Source organism: Telmatherina bonti (genome assembly GCF_933228915.1).
Source record: "Telmatherina bonti genome assembly, chromosome: 13".
Taxonomy (NCBI): domain Eukaryota; kingdom Metazoa; phylum Chordata; class Actinopteri; order Atheriniformes; family Telmatherinidae; genus Telmatherina; species Telmatherina bonti.
The window spans coordinates 25,817,520-25,838,065 of NC_136611.1; the positions used below are offsets into that span (position 1 = coordinate 25,817,520).

At 38.7% G+C, this 20,546-nt stretch overlaps 1 protein-coding gene across 1 annotated transcript in view; it reads right to left on the reverse strand.

Annotated features, from left to right (window-relative positions):
• Positions 1 to 2,081: 2,081 nt before the first annotated feature.
• Positions 2,082 to 20,546, reverse strand: part of dtx1 (deltex 1, E3 ubiquitin ligase) — a gene marked incomplete at both ends in the record, with an annotated part of 50,276 nt that continues 31,811 nt past the window's right edge. The window contains 7 exons of the mRNA XM_079250806.1: positions 2,082 to 2,306; positions 2,408 to 2,497; positions 3,488 to 3,649; positions 5,702 to 5,860; positions 6,028 to 6,089; positions 10,253 to 10,414; positions 10,710 to 10,771. Coding sequence (XP_079106932.1) covers positions 2,082 to 2,306; positions 2,408 to 2,497; positions 3,488 to 3,649; positions 5,702 to 5,860; positions 6,028 to 6,089; positions 10,253 to 10,414; positions 10,710 to 10,771 — 922 coding nt within the window. The remainder of the gene's footprint in view (positions 2,307 to 2,407; positions 2,498 to 3,487; positions 3,650 to 5,701; positions 5,861 to 6,027; positions 6,090 to 10,252; positions 10,415 to 10,709; positions 10,772 to 20,546) is intronic.

Genomic DNA, 20,546 nt, shown 5'->3' on the forward strand with positions numbered 1-20,546 from the left:
CCTGAAAAACTGACAAATCCTGCCAGATTTCATGTATTCACATGTGCCTGTGTATAAATATGTGGGACAGTTTTTGAAATATAATTTTTTATATCGAAGCGTACAAAAATAAACTAAAGTAACACCCTTGACTCAAATTGAGCTTGAAGTTAAAGGTATGATATACGTGTGTACATACTGTATGTATATATATCTATCTATATATATCTATATATATCTATATATAGATATATATATCTATATCTATATATATCTATATCTATCTATCTATATATATATATATATATATATATATATATATATATATATATATATATATATATGTGTGTGTGTGTGTGTGTGAGACATTTTTAAAGCATTACTAGCCAGTTTATAAACATTATCTTAAGAAAGGACAGATTTAATTCAAATTCAGGACATTCTCTGAAAAATAACAGACTGATTAAACAAACAAAAAAAGTTGCCTCAAAGTGCTACGGAAGACTATGATTCATCCCACAGCTGGGTGCCCACCAATACACACTGATACCCCTCTTTTTTTAAACTGATCTACTAATAGAGAATTATGCACCATTTGCAATATCTTTAATCTCGGCCCAAATAATAAAGCATCCCAAGGACCTTTGGACAGTTTTCAGCTCGTGGACAAAATCATCAGAAAAAACATGAGTAGGAAAAAATAGTTCTCATCCAATGCCATTGTAGAGCAATATTTGCATGTCTTCTGTAATAAAAGGACTCTGCAGCAAAGGAGGACGGGAGAGAGTGTTCTAAATCACACATCAATATTAGTTCATGTAGGAAATGACATGTTTCACTGCTTGCTATACAGTAAAGGCAGCTGAGCCCTGGATGCTGCCTCAGAGTGAGCAGGCTCACAGGAGACTTGCAGATTGCAGGCGAGCAGGAGTACTGCTCAAGATGAATCTCCACATGAAAATTGTTGGTGTCTGACAGAAGAACATTTGTCTGTGCGTCCCGCCTTCTCCTCAAGGACTTGAAGCCAGCATAGTAATACCTCGCAGCAAGCGATCGCACACTAGCCCCTCACGTAGGCTAAACATGATAGATTGTGCCACTGACTGGGATTCCTCCAACAGGGAGAATAATAATGCAGGCTTTACATTCACAGAGGTCATCAGACAAGAGGCTGACATCAGTGTGTCAGAGAAACAAATGAGTTTAACCTTGGAGCACAAGTTCAGATCCTACTTCATAAACTCCGTGCCTCAGTTGCAACATGCCGCAACGGGCAGTAAGCCGACGTTCGTATCATCTCAAACACAGTCCACAAAGTTAACCGTACAAAACACACCTACAAACAAACATCAATACTTAGTCTTCAGCTCTCTGGAATATAAATAAGAAACTGCAGAACCATTTTGCAGGTTAATCAACCTGTTGTATCAGAGGTTAAAAATGTCACCAAAATCAGAATCTCTCTAAAATCCCACAACTAGGTTGCACCACTTGAGGCAGCTCACTGTTTCCATATAAAAGTAAAAGGGGGAATGCAAATCACCAATTAATTTGGAATAATTCATAAAGCTGAAAGTATCCTTCTTGTATCTTCATAATATCAGGCAACACCTCTTACTTTATTGCAAAAATATTTACTCAACATTCATTTGCAGCGTTAGTCGGGGCCATGCATTCAAAAGTTCAGCATTTGCAAATTTGTATGATTTGGCCCCTTGGCATTTAACTCCAAAAGCAAAGGAGCAGTGTCAGTTTAAACCTAAAAGGGGTTAGACACAATTTGCTTGCAGCTTCTGACATCAATACAAAAATCTTCTCATATCCGTAACCCTATGAGAGACGTTGTCACGGATACAACACACCAAAGGCATGGATCAAGAGACAGCATGGGGGATATTCTAGGTTATACAATACAAAACCCAACTTTTAACTATTTATTTCTGTTTCTATTGCTCTTATTTCACCACTTTTAAGAGGATGTTTTAGCTTGTGGGAAGTCAGGAGTTGCCAGTTGCATGTTGGCCCATCAAGTAGCATCCCTGTTCTCTGAACAATGGTGGGACATGGTTGGTTGGGTTCCTGTGCGCTAGCTCAGCTGGTTATCAGTCCTTCAGATTGTCCTCGCCGACCCCCTGGGCCGACAATTCTGTCAAGACATTGTCCAAGTAGTTGGTGTCAGGGTAGCCGTGACCAGTTAGGTTGGAGCCAAATTCTGTTTTATGATGAATCTCGTTCCACACCACTGTGTCTGACTCTCCTGTGGTGCTGGATGTGCCAATGGTGAAGATGAGGCGGCGGTCCCAGGCCATGATCAAGAGTTTCAGGACCTGGAAGCACAGAAAAAAATACAATGGTTTTAAAAACTCATCATGAGGAGGAAAGGAAAAAAAAGAGTAATTATATTTCTGGGAGTATAGCCAGAGCTCACCTTCCTGCCCTTCTCGTTGTCGGGCAGGTAGCAGTGTCGAGGGAACCCTCTTGCACTGAACTTCTTCCCTGGGTTTGGGTGCTCATCGGTCTGGTGAAAATGTTACAAACAAAACAAATATTTAAACTTGCATAATACCAAATAGTGTTTTAATTGTGTGTAAAATGCCAAAAGCACCCACAGGACAAGTTTTATAGTGAACATTGCTGACAATGGCCCTTTGTTAGAAAGGCCGCTGAGAGACTTGCAAATGCAAATGTGAAATTTTTTACTTTCCTTAAATTATTTCTTCAATAATCATATTTAGAAAAGTTGTTTCAAGGCTACTATATAGAGAAAAAAAAATGTCATATGAGTGTGATTTAGACAGGCGTCTGAGTGGTCTCCACTGGTATCCAGTAACTTTTCTTGCTTCTCTATCATGATGCAACAAAACAGCCTGACTTTTTTGTCCTTTCTGCTAATAAAACTGAAATGATTTTATTGTATTTTCTAAAAGTTTATTAAAATTCAAAGCTAAATGATAAGCAGTGTGGTGTGCAGACTCTGGACTGAGGTGCAGGAGGACTCAAAGAGAGGCGGCAGACCTTCAGGAATGTTACCAGGCAGCGTATTGTGCTGCTGTGCTGACCAGAGCGGTCATGACCTTCAGTACTGTGAAAGTAACCCTGCTCTGCTAACAGATAGAGGTCACTTCATTGACTCCATTAACACTCATGTCAGCACTTATTATAAAGTATGTAGGTCTATCATCTCCAACTACACAGCAGCTCCGACGAACACTGTCAGTACTGAAAGCTAAACCAACTAAATTCACATGAAAATGTCAACAGTAACACAATTATTCCAGATTACAAATTTTCAGGTATTCCCATAGTCTCAGATTAGTCTATGACTCACAGTCTAAGATAGCAATTTCCTCGGTGCCCTCTACAAGTCACCTTCCTGCATGAGTACCTGTCAGTCAACCTTAAGCGGATAAACAGTAACAGTAGAGAGTTCACAGATTTAGAGCGGAGGGGCAGCAGATCAGGGTACAAAGGTTGTGTGGTGGATTTGTGGAAGTGAGATGATACTCACCTGGATCCCTGCAGGAATGTCGTAGACAATACGGATGGTTTTGGAGTCTGGGTAGCCAGGCAGGCAATGGGGGATTACGTGGTACTCCATCTTCCCAGGGGGCTGGGTTCCCGTTTTCTCTCCATAGATGGTTTTGCATGTAGGGCACTGAAGACTGCCATCCTGGTTTGCAGAAAAATGAACAATATTAAGATGTTTTCAGCTGTTAATATTTTATGTGCTTCATGTTGCTTTTAAGCCCTAAAAAATTACAAAGATGTTTCCATACTTTCACTGTTATGATAGTTTTTCTATAATCAATGAGATTCCTGACTGTATTCCACTTGATGTAAATGAAATTTAGCTTCCAGTGCTTGAAAGTCTGACATCATTTAAAGCTGCATTAATCAAAAAGCTCTTCCTCACAGTGAGAATCTCCATGTTTATTGCAAAGGAAGTTGCTCAGACTGATAAAGCCAGCAGGAATGAACAACAGACTGTGCAACTCTCTCTGGTTTTATACAACTTCACAGTGAATTTCAGCTTTTTGTTTACTCTAATTGTTGAGACGAAGCTTTACAGCTTTGGCTCAGTCTCACTAGTAATCTCACGGGGCAGTTTCTGGCTGCAGCAGGCAGCTGTTTTCATCATCAGACAACAATAAGCATTACACTGAACAGCAGACATAATGTTAGCATCTAGCTGGTGAAAGGAGTCAAATACAGTATTAAGCATTGGAAGTGCATGTTGGAGGATTTTCAATTGTTGCCACAAGTGGTGGGAAAAAAAAAAGAAAAGGTGGGGAGAGTGTGAAAATGTTTAATAGCTGTATTTCATAATCCTTTTATGAAATAAATGAACAGGCATATCCAAAGTGAGCCTTTTGGGTTCTTGTCTTTGTTTTATGAGACAGAAGATTCACACTGCGCACCATCCCAACCAAATATAAGAGCATCAAGAGCCAAACAAATTATCACAGCATATCTGACCAAAAAGCTGGAGATAATTTTCATGTTGACCTAATTTTATACCCAAAAAGCACCAACACTTTCTCAGAATTAATCCGTGTAAACCTGTGACTGTCTATTGTTACATGAATGACCCATCAGGCCGCTACCAATGCATGAAGGAAGAGTGTTTCATTACAGGCATGTTTATTTATTAAAAGGTTTGAAGTAGAAATCCACTCTGCACTAGAGCCTATTCATTCATCATAGCTACAGTTTTGATCAAAATGTTTAGTAAATTTTCCCTCAAGTCACTTTTTCAATTTTCCCTCAATTTTCCCTCCACCAGTCACTACTTTTTGGGGATTTCGGACAGACTTACTTTGGAATTTTGATGGATTATTCTATTTCTTTTACACCTCATGTCCAAAAACAAAAAATGCATCTTTTCAGGGTAAAAAAGTGGCTTTTTCTTGCTACTTTCACGACTGTGATTATTAACAGCACTCATTCAGCCAGCAGCACAGATGGTTAAAAAGACGTAAAAAAGAAAAAACAAAAACCAAAAGAGAAAAAAAGAAAGATTTGATGATGTAGAACCAATAGGCACACTTTTAAAATTAATTTAAAATGCATCTGGTAAAGATTTAATTAATCATATCTTTGACAAAACTAGTCATTTTGGCTTTTCTCTAAATCAATCCAAAAGCAATTAAAGGCAGAAATACTGAAAACGATTCTTGTGCAGCTCTCACGTCACCGCTCATTCCCACTAAATGCATTATTAGATTTAATCAGCAACACTGATGGTTGCTGCTTTAAAATACTTTTATACGGCTCATCTGTACCAGTATGTGGTAAATGTGTATTTTATGCAAGCAAAATGAAGTGAGAATAATTTATTGGGATTTTTTTTTTTTACTGTTCTGTACTATGTTAATATTATAAAACAGAGTTATTCAACTTGGTCCCACGAGGGCTGCAATCCTGCAGATTGTCAATGTTTCTCAACACACCTGAGTGAAATGAATGAATAGGTTGTTGGATCCATTTAATTTGAGTCAGTTGTGCTGAAGCAGGGATACATCCAAAACCTGCAGAACTGCGGCTCTCGTGGGACCGAGTTGAACAGCCCTGCTTTATAAGATATTAGTACCCCATCTGTGTGCAACATGCATGCAGAGAGACCTGATTATCTGCCACTGTCTTGCAAACTGTAAGACATCATAAGTCTATAATTTGAGCACAGAGTGACATAACAATGTTTGCCTCACAAGCTTTTCCCCACCTTATTGCCATTGTTGTACATGGCCACCAGGCACAGCAGATGGTACATGTGACCACATTTGCCAAGTTTGCCCACCAGCTCTGGCTTGATGCCTTTGTGCTGCAGGACGCCTTCATAGCCTGACGACATTACCAGCCTCTCCATACAGATGGTACAATCCTGGAATAGTCAAACCAAAATTCTTCAGCTTACTTTCCAAGTTTGTATTGCAGTGTATTTAGAAGATTGTCATATTTCATGAGGACACATTAAAGATTTCAAAAGTTGTTTGTGTATGTGGTGTGTATGCTACTTTTTGTGGGGGTTTTTTCTTTTTTTTTTTTTACCTCATCTGGCACCACTTTAATCTTCTCTGTATATCTTCGCACGACATCCTCTGGATTTTTTCCTTAATACAGAAGAGACAGAAGAGATGAATGTTAAAGGAAAAAATGGAAAATTGATCACTTACAGCTAAAAGGTGGCCTCCTGCATTGCATTTGATTGTCTTTTACTCCACAGGAGAGCAATAAGTACATTGTAGTCTTCATTCATTTAGTATTTTTACCTGTTTTTGCAACGACTCTGGCCTGATTGTCTTTTTTTTTTTTTTGTTTTGCCTTAAAATATCTAGCATGTCCATGTGTATATTGCAAATGTTTACAGTTAAAATGTGATGTTGACGAAAAGGTCACCTTGAAAACAGCACACAGAAAACAGCCACTCCCCACACTCTCTTATAATCCCCGTGTGCAACCAGACTACCATAGCCAAGAGCACACCCACAGCTTACACCCCTAATACGCTTACAGGCAACCTCTGTTCCCCATGAGTCTTTGTTTGCTCATTTGAGGAGCAGCCAGAGTGCAAAGGCAGGAACAGCAGCCGAAAAAACCAGCCGGGCTAAGGTGTAGAAGCTGAGCTGTGGAAGGACAGAGGAAAGCGGAAAGAAAAAAAAAAGACAATCCAGCAAAGAGGAGGAGAAAGGCAAGTTTTGGCAGCTCTATGAGGCAGGATCAGCAGCCTCTCCGCAAAAAGTAAAACAGGATCAGCCCAAATTTCTTGAAAAAAGTAAAAAATAAAAAGAACCATTTTAGTTCTCATACAGTCAAACAGAGTCCATTTTCATAAGTCAGACAACACATACTGACAGCATGTTTGGCTGATCATTTTTTATGATAATCTTTTAGTTTTTATAGTGAAAGGGAGAAGCAGTTTAAGTAGAGGCCTCCGTTTTTGTGGGATGGCAATGTTTGTCCGCTAACCTGACACACCAGATGGTTTCTTATAAAAGAAAAAAAAAAAAAAACACCTGTGAAGTCTTCATTCAAAAATGTTTAGGAAAGGGGCAGGTACAGCAGAAAAATTCTAAGTGTGACTGTGTCTGTCTATCACAGGCTAGAGCCTATATATATATATATATATATATATATGTATATGTATATATATATATATATATATATATATATATATATATGTATATGTATATATATATATATATATATATGTATATATATATATATATATATATATATATATATATATATATATATATATATATATATATATATATACATATACATATATATATATATATATATATATATATATATATATATATATATATATATATGTATATGTATATATATATATATATATATATCATTCCTTTATATTTATATTATTCTTTTCCTCAATTTTTAAGACAATTTTAAGTTGTCCCATAAAAAAACAAAAAACAAACAAACAAAAACTTTTCATTCTTAACACAAGAGGACCTACGTGCAAGTTAAATGCAGCCATCTTTAATGCATATGCACACTATGATACATTGGCTTTTCTACCCTGAAACTAATATTATATACTGTATAATACGCGTACTATGTCTGAGACTACACTACAGCAACATCAACATCCAATACAGACTGTTGTCTGACCTAAAATATATATTTGCCAGTACAGGAAGTGAATTAGGCCAAAACAAATTTGCCTCAGCCACAAACACACAGCATGGAACCTGGCTAGATTAATTTCTGGGAAACAGGTAAGAATACAGTTGTCTTGCAAAGTAATGTGGTGCGCATCTTGGTCTCAGTGAATATGAATATACACTAATTCATTTTTATTGTTTCTTTCTCATGAAACATGTAAACAATTATGAGTTGTTGGGGTTTTTTTTTTTTTCTTTTTTTTTTGTATTAAATCCTACAAGATAAATTTGACCATCTTTGTGAGTGCCTAACCTCTTTTTTAATCAAGTTGCTGGTTTTGGACAAAAAGCTGAACAAGATGGGAGGCCAGCTCTACTTCAGCCAACCTGTCTGTGTGTGTGTGTGTGTGTGTGTGTGTGTGTGTGTGTGCTTTAGTAAATTCTGCATGAAATAAGAATTGTACAGATATTTAAAACAATACATACACAGGATCATGCACATCTTTACTTTAAAAATCTCAATGAATTAGAAATTGAGCTCATATAGCCTAACTGGTGTTTTTGTACATTACTATGCAAATGGTTATCAATCAACAATAATGCTGATGAAAAGAAGAAAAGAAGAGGAGGAATTCCTGTATTGTATAACCTTTACGATCACAGGTAAAGGAAAGTCAGCTCTAACAGAGGATGGTTGAAATCATTTCCTAAAATGGACAGTCCTAAGAGAGAATTTCTTTATAATTAGAACAGGCTCTTCAACCAGTCATCATCTAGAGCCAGTAATTCATTGTGATCTCTGAACACATGCTTTCTCAGCAGCACAAGAACAACCATTGTGTGTGGAGCAGGCACCATCATGTTAAGACATACTTTTATAAGCCACAGTTACTTCCCTACACGTTATCGACTTAATTACACATCATTCACAGGATCATTTACCCATGATGACAGACTTATACATTGTTCATTAACCGGCCATGTAAAGGGTGTTTTCTCTTTAGAGAGATTACATTAAACACAGCAAAGAGTTATTTAGTTCAAAGGAAATCATTGCTGTAGCAAAGTAAAAAGGCATGTCAGCTATGTGAAATCATTCTCACTTGGTTGAAGTTCGAATGTTAAACTTGATCATCCTGAATGATCAGAAAGCACAATGCCACAGTACCCTGAGCGGAAACTTCTTCTTAGACTTGTGCAAAGAGATGCTGTTTTGGAGTTTGCTGTTAGAAACTGACAGAAACCAGACAAGAGTTTGCAGGATGCTTCCCACAATTTTACCACCAGTTTCAGTACATGTCAGAGTCTGTATAAAAACCCTGCTGTCTATTTTATATCCATATTTTAGCAAACTAAACTACACTAAAGCTTTATGGTGATTGGGGTTTAATTTGATTTGAGACAGCTATTTGTGAAGATTATCACAAGTGGCAGATTTTCTGAGGAAATTTGATGTTCAAACTCCTTCATTTACAACCTTCTATATATTCATTATTACACAGAATGTGTTAAATAAAATGGTCAAATTACAGCCATCTATCAACACTGTTTTAGGAAGTTATAGTGAAGTAGGACCAGAAAAATACAGAATTATTTATCATTTCCTGTAAACTGTGTTAACAGTAAAGTAGTATGAAGTTGACCAAAACATTACTAAGATGGACATCTAACAGCCACACTGACCTCTGAGAAGATCAGCCCGATCAACCAACACTTCCTTATTTTCAGAGCCATTAAATGAAACATGAAATCCCCTTTTAAACCAGTTCAGTTTCGCGACCCGTTTAATTACCCTCCTTCCAGCTGCCTCCAACAAATTACATGTAGCATCTATAAAATAATATTTTGCATCTTACTGCATGATAGGGGTGGGAAAATCGAATCGAAAAATTGAAAATTGGGATTTTTTGATTCACAATTTTAAAATAAATAAATAAAAAAAAATTGATTATTTTTTTTAAATAAATAAAAATAATCCATATAATTTAGTGATTTTTATTGTTTTTATTGGTATTTTTCCTTGTCTTCTTGGGTATTATAGCAGCAGAATGATGGTCTAGCTACTGTGTTGTTTTTTTCCTAATTGAAATCAAGAAAAAACATGAGCAAAAACAATGTTTTACACATTTTTTTGTTTTAAATCTACAAAAATGAGCAAAAATGAAGAATTGTGAGAATCGCAATTTAAAAAGAATCAGCACCCAAAAAAATCGGAATCGAATCAAATCGGGACACAACCATATCATCACAGCCCTACTGTATGAACTCCAATCTGATATAGAAATCATCATTATAATCTATAAACCTTGGCTAAAAGGTAAAGACCCGTTTTTCCAAGTGACCATCAGCAAACTTTGTTGAGCTGAAAACATGGAGCTAAAATGAAAGGTGTGTAATAAACAATGATGAATCCTTCAACAGTTTACTTGCAGGTTAATTTGCATACTAAACAACTGATTCACAGACAGCTGATACAGGAACATCTTGCAAAGCTTGGCAGGACATAAAAACAGTCTGCTGACTGTCGGTGGTTGGTCTGTTCATCCCCACTGTATGTTTCAACAAAGCACTACAAATATGTAGAACGCTGGCATTTCTAGTGATTTAGGTTCATGCTCTTCTCTAGCTGTGTTCAAACTCACCTCTCTTCAGGTGCTTCTTCTTGGTTTTGCGGCGCATGCCATTGATCCCTGGCACAGGCTTCATGTCACTTTTGTTGATGGGTGGTGGGTGCAGTATGGGCTTTGGAGCTCGAGTCAAGCAAACTGGCAGACCTGCAGCGCACATCAGGATACCTGTCATACCTGATGCAAGTGTAGAGCACACACACACACACACACACACGCACACACACACACACACACACACACACACACACACACACACACACACACGCGCACACACACACACACACACACACACACACACACACACACGCGCACACACACACACACACACACACACACACACACACACACACAAACACACACGTAAAACAAAAAAAAAAAAGAAAACAGTAAATACAAAATAGTAAATTCCTTTTGAATTAACACATGTAGGTAAATTATTATTTAAAAAAATACACAAATGTGGTCTAACCTGCTAGTGCAGGGTGCACTGGTCCAGAGCCAGTCAGGTTCTTCACTGGGAGAGCGGGAACACTAAGACAGGAGGAGATAAAGAATGAAACTAAATAGAAATTTTGGCATCTGTTGGGTTTACAATTGTAAGAATTATGTACCATTATAATGCCGTAGCTGAAAAACATAAAAGCAGCAGAAAGTTGTGTTCTGTAAGCAGCAGAAAACACTGAAGTTAAAATGTCATCCACTTCAACACAAACACAACTGCAATGGAATGAGACGGCCTGATTCATGTACACAGCACCGTATCAGAGCCTGATTCGGGATGACATTTGGAGAGGTTGGAGTTTGTGGCAAACACAGACGACAGTTGACTTGCACACTCCACAAGATTTATGGAGCAGAGCACAAAAAACCATCAGGGCATCCACATGAATACACAATCCAGCAACTCCAAGGCCAAAGCTTCACTTCGAACAATATCCATCCGTAAAAAGCAGCCTATCCCAGCTATCATTGGGCGAGAGGCAGCCTACACCCTGGACAGGTTGGCAGTCCATGTCAGGTAAATAAATAAATAATAAACAAACAGTGATTAGATTCTGAACTTTTTCTTAAATCACATTAAGCGTCTTCAGCCTGTGGTCAGCAGATGACTTGTTTGTGTTGTTTGTTAGTTGAAATTAGATTAAATAGTTTGGAGGTCTGTTTAATTAAAGTGGAACTATTATGTGCATTTCAGGCTAATCTATTTTTATTTCTGAGACCAGAAGGGCTGGGATTGATCGAGTTATTGTCACAAATGGCTTTATTTACTTCAGACCGACCCTCTCCGTAGGCTGTCAGATCAGCCTGTGGGCAAAACGAGTGGATTGAGACTCTTCCGCATTAAGCCCCGCCTCCCGCCACTGCACTACATTGGGAGCGCGCACCGCACCTGCTTTCGCCGTCATTGTAACATCTCATAAACAGAAGGATTAGGCTAATATGAACTCAATAAAAAAATAAAATACAATGTCAAAACATAGCATACAGCCCTACATGTTGGAACCTGAATCAGAGCCTGAAAACGAAGTGGAAAACAGCAACCCACAGCAACGAATGCAGCAGGATGTCTCTCTTTGGTAAACTCACCAGCCATCGTTGGAAATAACTTTATCCCACGTTTTCCACCCGCCTGATGTATTTGTACATGCCCTTGTTAACCAGTAGAAGGTAACCAATCACCGAACCTTATCCCCCGGGACGTCACAAGGATTTCGAAGTAGAAAAAACTCTCTAAAATGACGCGTTTTTCATCGCCATGGAAACCGAACGGAGAGCGTACTGGAACTCAAACTCAAACTCAAACATGCGTTTAGGTGATAAAAAACAGTGCCGTTCACATGTCTGATGAGGATTCAACACTGTAACACTGTAGAAAGCTCAGAAAACTTGAAATACCATAATAGCACCCCTTTAAAAAAAAAAAACCCTTCAATAAGATGCCACCAGGGTGTTTGGTCATGTGTCTTCTGATGGCAACATATAATTAAAACATAACAACAGCTTCACAACCTGAAAACTGCTTCTGACTTGTTTTGATGACACGCTAACATACACTCTTCACAAAAAGTTAGGGATATTCAGCTTTTGGGTGAAATTTCATAACAAGCCTAAAATGCATTCAAACCTGTACAGGTGAACTTAATGTGATCTTCTCTAAGCTTTTAAATGCACATGTCCTACTGTTAAATGTTTCAACAAATTTTGCACAAGTTGCTGTTTTCTAACAAGGAGCTTAACAGCAAAAATCACGGCAGGTGTGTGATCCTTGAATTGACCAATAAATGTCCTGGTTTAATTAGAGCTGCTGTTTAAACAGTTGTCCTCATCGTGTTGTTCACATTTTGACATCATGAGACCAAGACAACACCTAACAATGGAACAACAGTCCCTTGCCATTGCGATGCTTCAAACAGGACGTTCTCAGACAGAAGTGGCCACTGAGCTTGGAGTGTCACAGAGTGTCATCAGCAGGTTGCAACAGAGATATCGAGAGACTGGAAGAGTCACAGAAAGGCCTAGAAGTGGACGTCCTTTGGCCACATCCCGTGCTGATGACCGCTACATTGTGAACGCTGCCCTGAGAAACCGGATGATGAATGCCACTCAACTCCAGGCACGTTTAAGAGAGGTGAGAGGCACCCAAGTGTCACGTCAGACCATTCGAAACCGTTTACATCAGCGTGGTCTGCGTGCTAGACGACCTGCACGGGTACCTGACCACACCACCAGGCACAGGCATCATCGTCTTGCATGGGCCAGGGAGCATTTACGCTGGACGAGGAACCAGTGGGCCTCAGTGCTGTTCTCTGATGAAAGTCGATTCACACTGAGCAGAAATGATGGCCGGCAACGATGTTGGAGACGTCAGGGAGAGCGCTATGCATCAGCCACTGTTGTCACCAGGCGAGCTTTTGGTGGTGGCGGTGTTACAGTGTGGGCAGGGGTGTCCACTTGGTACAGAACTGCCCTACACTTTGTGAATGGTACAGTGACAAGCCCATACTACCTGAATAACATCATTAATCCAGTGATTGTGCCCCTACATGAACAGCACAGGCCTAATTTCATCTTCATGGACGACAATGCTCCTGCTCATCGAGGCCGCATCATCAGGGAACGGCTGTTGGAGACTAGTGTACCTCAAATGGAATGGCCTGCACTCTCTCCAGACCTGAATCCCATTGAAAACCTGTGGGATCAGCTGAGCCGTCGTGTAGAGGCTCGAAACCCTGCACCCCAGAACCTCAATGACCTGAGGGCTGCCCTTCAAGAAGAGTGGGATGCCATGCCTCAGCAGGCAATAAGTTGCCTTGTGAACAGCATGAGACGTCGTTGTCAAGCTGTAATTGATGCTCAAGGGCACATGACAAGATATTGAGACGTTCAATTTTTTTGTTGAGGTGTAACTACCATTGTTGTTACCTTTTGTGTTGAATGAATTTTTTGAGATGAGGAAATCAGTAGTGCATCCTTCTACTTAAATGTCTTACTTTTATGATATTATATCACTGTAGCATGAACATATTGCATTTTCCATAAATTTCACCTGAAAGCCAAATATCCCTAACTTTTTGTGAGTAGTGTATATGCTGTCACTGTCATGCAGCATCCCGGTGCTGAGACAACACGATTCACAACTTGGCATTCCTGCCCGTTCTGTCATGTCACTAACTGTGTTTTGCTTTATGGCTCCGTATCAGACGCCCGATTCACACTGGCTGTTTTGATCATTCACCAAGATGCCATTATTGGTAAAAGTCAGGAGAAGGAAGAGGAAGTGGCGAAGAGTCACCATCTGCCTGGATGCCAGACAGATGTTGAATAAGCCTTCGTTAGGGGCACCAAAGTGTGAAAAGCTTTGTGTGTGCATCTTTTTTGTTTTGCATCACTAAATATTAACAAAAACAATTATTTCACAATATATGGTGGAGCAAAGACTCCAAATAATTAAATTAAATATTATATTTAAAATATGATTTAATATATGTCGTGGAATTTATCCGATGAGAAATACATCTATAAATCAACTGTTTTCTGTTCAGATTTATTGATCATGCACAGATGTTGCGAGCGAGAGGTCTCGAGAGCTCTGCCTGGCTCAGAGTGTTACAGCGTTCTTTAAACAACCTCTGCCTGGCAGCACTAGTCAAAACAACTCCCAGCTTGAAGATAACAACAGTCAAAGCTGAAACAGGCCTTGAACAGAACACTTGGTTCACAAACACAACAGAGCAAAAAAACCCCAAAACAAACCCATAAAACATTACCAACTACCCAAAGAGATACAGGAAACCAAAACATCAGAATGGTCACACCCGGCAGAGCACACACACATCATAAAAAGTTATCTATACATCTTTATAAAGATAAAAACACAGAAATCAAAACAATCAATCAGCTCCCTGTATGAATCCACATCAACAGACTGCTCTGACATAAGTGAGAGCCTCTGTTCCAGTGCCAGGGGAAGCCCTTCAATAAGCTCAGTGCAAAACAAAAAGGGATGTGAGGCCTGGCTGAGAAGCTGACGCTTTCCATAGCGCCTCCTGTAGATACTCACTTACTGTGTCTCACACTGGTAGATCAAAAACCCAGCGTGTGCAGCACTGGTATGAGTCATAATAAAATGTGACAAATTGAAAAAAATGTTTCGGACTTTAGCGAAAAGAAAAAAGAAGCTATTTCACACCTTAAGCCACGCAAGAAGAATTAATAGGTGAACTCACCTCCCGAAGCCTGTTTTTGTAGCAAACACTAAGCAGTCGATATTTCACAGCATGCGGCTGCCCTTCATTCAATATGAACCTGAATCAGATGTGGGTAGCCAGCTTTGACTGTGGATGGAAATGTTTGTTTTCTGAGGAAAACATCTCAGTAAAGGGAACATCATGTTAACAATTAATTCCAAAAGTATGACTGATGAAGTAAAGCACAAGCTACTCTCACGAACCATCCAGCAGGAGAGGTTCTCCTTCATTTCAACATGCACTTCAGCCAAAAAGTGCACGAATTAAAACACAGAGCACAAGAAGCCTCCTGTTATGAGTTCATGCATAATTCATGTTGTTCACAAAGAGCGCAGTGATCAAAGAACTCATTTTCATTGGGGGACGGAAGGGGACAACACACCATGAGAAGCCCTAACATCGTCTCCCTATGTGTTGTCTGCGCCTCGTATACACACTCTTAGCAGATGATCTATGTAGAACTTGTAGGACTGTCTAATGTTGTTGTTTCCCTTTCGACTTGTCCCTCTAAAGGGGTCGCCACAGTGAGTCATCACGCAGGTGAATTGGCACCAGATGTCCTTCCTTACGCAACCCTCTCCACTCTCCAGGCTTGGGACCGGCCCTCACAGAACAATTGTGTCCCCCTCAGGGCTGCAGCAGCAAAGGGGGGCAAAACCACAAACCACAGACAGCACTGTCTAATATCTAACCAAAAAAAAAAAAAAAAAAAAAAAAAAAGTTTTACTGCTTAATTCAAACTTTCACAAAGAAATGTCAACAAAATGAATCTGCAGCTTAAACAAAGACTGTCAAAATGTACCTGCTAAGTGAAAAAGAAACAGATTTCTCTACACTCCGTTTATGCTTTATTTTAGCAGAACATATTGATGCACATCTTGTAAACAAGTTTTGTAAAGTTTGTGACTGCCTATTTATGCTCTGCAGAAACTGTTGGCATACAAGGCTGAGCCCTTAATCAGCCATTCAGCCTGAAAGCTGCCTGCAGCTGCCACCCCTCATCTCACTCTGTTCTCTTCCCTCCTCACCTGTTTACTTTATATAGAAATACACACATAATGAAAAAGAGACCGTGTCCATCCTGGTTGGGTGTGAAGCACAGGGGGTTGAAGGTGCAAGCCACGTCCCCACACTGTGCTGACAGTGCAAAAAAAAACTAGATGACCTCAAGTTTATTCTTTCAGCCTGAAGCTCTATGAGCACATTAGAGTCCGTTCAGACTAAACTTACATTTTTACAGTTCCCACAAGAAGTGTGGTTGTCTTTTTTTTTTTTTTTTTTTTTTTTAAGATTTAAGACACTTCCCGTCTCTTCTGGCTTCCATGCTAGTTTATATTTTGATGTTGTCAATGTGATAGCATGGAAGTCAGTCGCTGCTAATGCTAGCTTACATAGCCAAAGAGTGGGAATTTTAATTAACACAAAGCTAAAAACATTAGTCAGCCTTTGCTTCAATAAAAATAAGCATTGTTAGGATTCACTAATGTTCAGGAGGAAGCTGGACACGACTCATTTATTATGTAAAGTTTACTAAATAAAAGTCAAGTACTTTTGGCGCTAATATCCTGGCTTGCATCATCTGCTGTGATTCAGACTTCCAGGAAATCCAGAAAATGCAAAACAAACTAAACTGTTCAGGTTGGAAATTCATATTTCCTCCATCTTTCATACATGAATACAAGAGAGGCTTTAGATTTATGAGCACTGTAACTGTGCCATGACTCAAGCTGCTCTGCTGTCCAGGGACTTCTTTGTTTTATTTTGCATTTCATAATGTACCAAATGTTTTTAGTTACATAAAGTCTGGACTGCAGACAGGGAAGTCCATTACCTGGACTCTCCTGTTATGTAGCATGTTGCTGTAATAGATGAACAGGATGTTTAGCATTGGCTTAATTCAATGCTTTCCAGGAAAATTAAAAAAAAAGAAGAAAATCCTAGATGGTGCATTTTTTTTTCTTCTTTCCAGATGTGCATGTTGCTTGTTCCATAGGCACTAATGCACCCCCACCCTGTTACAGAAGTGCAGGCATTTAAACATGATAAAAAAAACAAAAAAAAAACGTTTGGCTGTGTCCCATGTCTACAGACATGTCTCTATTCTCCAACTCTTATGCTGATTGATGATTTCTGTTATGTGTATATAATGTAATTTTCAAAGTCTTCACAGTTTTACATAAGGAAACCCTATTTTAAAAATTGATCCACAATTAGTAGACAGGTTTTCTTTTAAATTTGCACATTGTTAAACCTCTTTTCATCTTTATTTCTGAGGCTCCCTGCCTCTCTAAGACGCTGTCTTTTTTACTAAATAATTGCCTTTTCAGGTTGCCACTTAACCTACTAACTTATAACCTACTCCTTGAGGTAATGCATTAAATTAGTGATGTTTTATATTGGATTTTTAACCAATATCTGAAATACCGATTTTGTCCAACTCTTAATTTCCAATATCAATATCACCCAATACTGATATTTTTGGAGCAAACTGTGCCAAACAAACAAAAAATATCTGGAAAACTTGACATGACACGTCCTATATTTTGTCATTTTTAGTTAAAGGAGGCTCAGCTGAAGAGATTGATATAAAATATGTGCATGTGGTGTAATCAAGTCATTAAAAAAGTCAAAACTTATGCTGATAATTTTTGATATGGCATTTTATTGTTGATATCCCGATAATATTGATGTGCACATCAGATGTGGTTCTAGTTTCTGCTGTGAGTAAAACACTAGTTAATGAGGTTAGTAAATCTCTGCATTATAAATCTTCACTTTAAACAAGGTCCCAACTTCTTTTGAACTGGGGTTGTATTTAAAAACTCTGAACTTCCTGTACACAGTGGACCTCAATAGATTATTAAATTACAACTCCTTTGCACTGAATGACATATAATGAGTGGCTCAGGATCCATCTTTAATCAAATTGTCCGCAGAAGAACCAGAATCTAATCAATCTCCTAATGAACAAAAGGCTCTGTTGGCTCGTGCTCAGATGCAAGCAATTATAGCACATCATCAGTAAACAAGCAGAGGCTCTTTGCATTTCCTCTGCAATATGGCTTCTCTGTGATAACCACACTGAACCCTGTCACCTTTGCATTTCTTTCATGCTGCCGGTTAAACTATTTTATATTCCTGTTTTCATTTTGCCAGGAAAGTGTCTTTAAAAGAATCTGCAAAGCACTTCTCATGCCTACAATGTTATCATTTTTTTTTTTACCTAAATTAAATGTATTTCACTGACAAAAGGCTGTACCTACAATCCTAATCCACATTATTTCTGGTCCATGGCAGGTCAGGGCATGAAGATCACCGTTCCATCTCTGTTCAGTATTATCCTTTTCATCTAGAGGGAATATCCAGCTTTCCTTGAGGACTTAAGCAGAAGTGATTCCCCAAATAGAGACCCACATTAAACCCAGATAAGAAAGTGCTGACTGCGGATTAATATCTACTCATCTGTTTATCATGCACCATAAATTCAGCGTGGGGAGGGTTGGATGAAGAGAATTTTGCAGTGCTTTGTCGTTATATTGATGTAGTTAGCAAGAAACAAAGGCAAGACCTTTCCCTGACACAGTGAGGATGAAAATGGGACGCTACACGTCACAGTGCTACAAGAAATACCCCGAAAATAAGGTATAATGACAGAAACTATTTCAAAATTGCGTCAGCTCGGCCAATATGAGCTCTCATGGTTTATTCATTCGTTACAATATTAATTTTTATCCTAAGGGGAGCACCAAAGCAGAGTGGCAAAGCAGCTCACTGAGGAATAATGATCTGTGCGCTCCACACAATCACAGCCCTCTGGCCAACACTCAAAGCAGCGTTCTGAACACAAGAGGCTCATAAACACAGCTGACAGCAACGTGTTATTCAAACAGTTTTTCTTTCACGGGAATACTGAACTTTTTCTTTTCAGCTTTTCATTTTTTTTTTAGCAACACAGGCTTTAACTGAGTTACACACACAAAGAAGTGGTTTGATTAAAAAAAACCCAGAAAAACAAACAAACAAGAAAAAACCTACACTTCTTGAGAAATTGCTTCTGTGTTGAGTCAATCATAAGTTTGTCTTTTCAAGCATATTATCATGTCTTTTCTTTTCAAGTGATCGCATCATGGTGAGAAAGTCATTGTTGAAAAGTGGTTCAGCGTTTATAGACTCATCCAGATTTTTTCCTCTTTTTGTGGAGGCATCATGTTTGATGCTTGGATCATGTAAAATCTACCAAACCAAATTTCCTGCAAGGATCTCCTGGAAGAATCAGCTTAGTTAAAATACAAATCTGTTTATTTTAAAAGATTTTACTTTAGAGGAACATTAGCCTTTGAATTTTCCTTATGTTTTTATGCATTTCTTTTCTCTTAAAAAAAGTTTATTTTGGGTGCTTGTGGAGATTATAATAATATGCTGTGTGTGAGAGTTAAAAAATATATTCTGTCTTATATGGCAGCTCATAATAAACTGAACCTGGTGTGTAAAAAAAAAAGCATAATGGCAAAAATATGTCTTCTGTGAAGAACTGCTGACAAAAACGTAGTATCAAATATGTATGTGGCAACAGTTACAGCTGACACTGTTATTGAAGGTTCAGCTAGGTATCTGAAGTTGCTTTTCTGGTGAAGTCACCTTTTTAGGAGAAAAAAACCTTTCTCACAATAAAACCGTATGTGTCGCAAGTTAACAGCTAAGCAATGTCTCTCAGAGCAACCGCAAACTGCAAGACTGTTAGCAAAAATACCTACACATTAGTACAACATACTGAAGAGGAATCTAGTTTTCCCAGGTCTGGCATTGAACCCCGACTGTCACCTTTATACGAGCTGAGTAGTTTAGAATTCAGGAGATCTCAGGAACTATTAAGACTGAACAAATATAGGCAGAGTACTCAGAGTCCAACTGTGGTTAGTTTGATCTGTTCATTTTACTGGCCCACCAGGGACCATAGAGGGGAATCAAATTATTGACTGAAGTATGTGGACTGTCAAAAATGTTCAAGATATGCAGCAATCTGTTTTTTGGTGGAGAAGATCATTACATACTGCACAAAAGTATCGTCAGATTCACATCAGAATCTTTACGCTGAGTAAGGATTTTGCTGCTGACACAGTCAGAGATCTGACAGAGGAAACAAATATGTGTGAAAAACAGCTGTATTCATACACACTTAAATTTTACTGCTTTTATATAAAAAAAAAAGCTACTAGAAAAGCACTCAAGAGAATGCAGACCTCTGCCAAGCAGCCCTTTTCCACCCACATCGTAAAGAATGCTTTAAAAATTCCTGTGTCCACAATTCTTCCCAGATCATTCCCAAAATGTAATGATATCCAAGTGAGACCAAGACCCGTCCTCCAAAAATAAAATCACAAAAATCCTCTCAGTAATTTTTGCATGAAGTTGCCAACAAACAGAAAGTCAGACATAAATCATAAGACATAAATCCTTAGCATAGGAAACAAGACTGAACTTTTGGCACACGAGAAGCTCACTTGAGAATTGATTGTAGGAAGGAGTGACCTGATCAGTGTCTGGGTGTGTTAGACTGG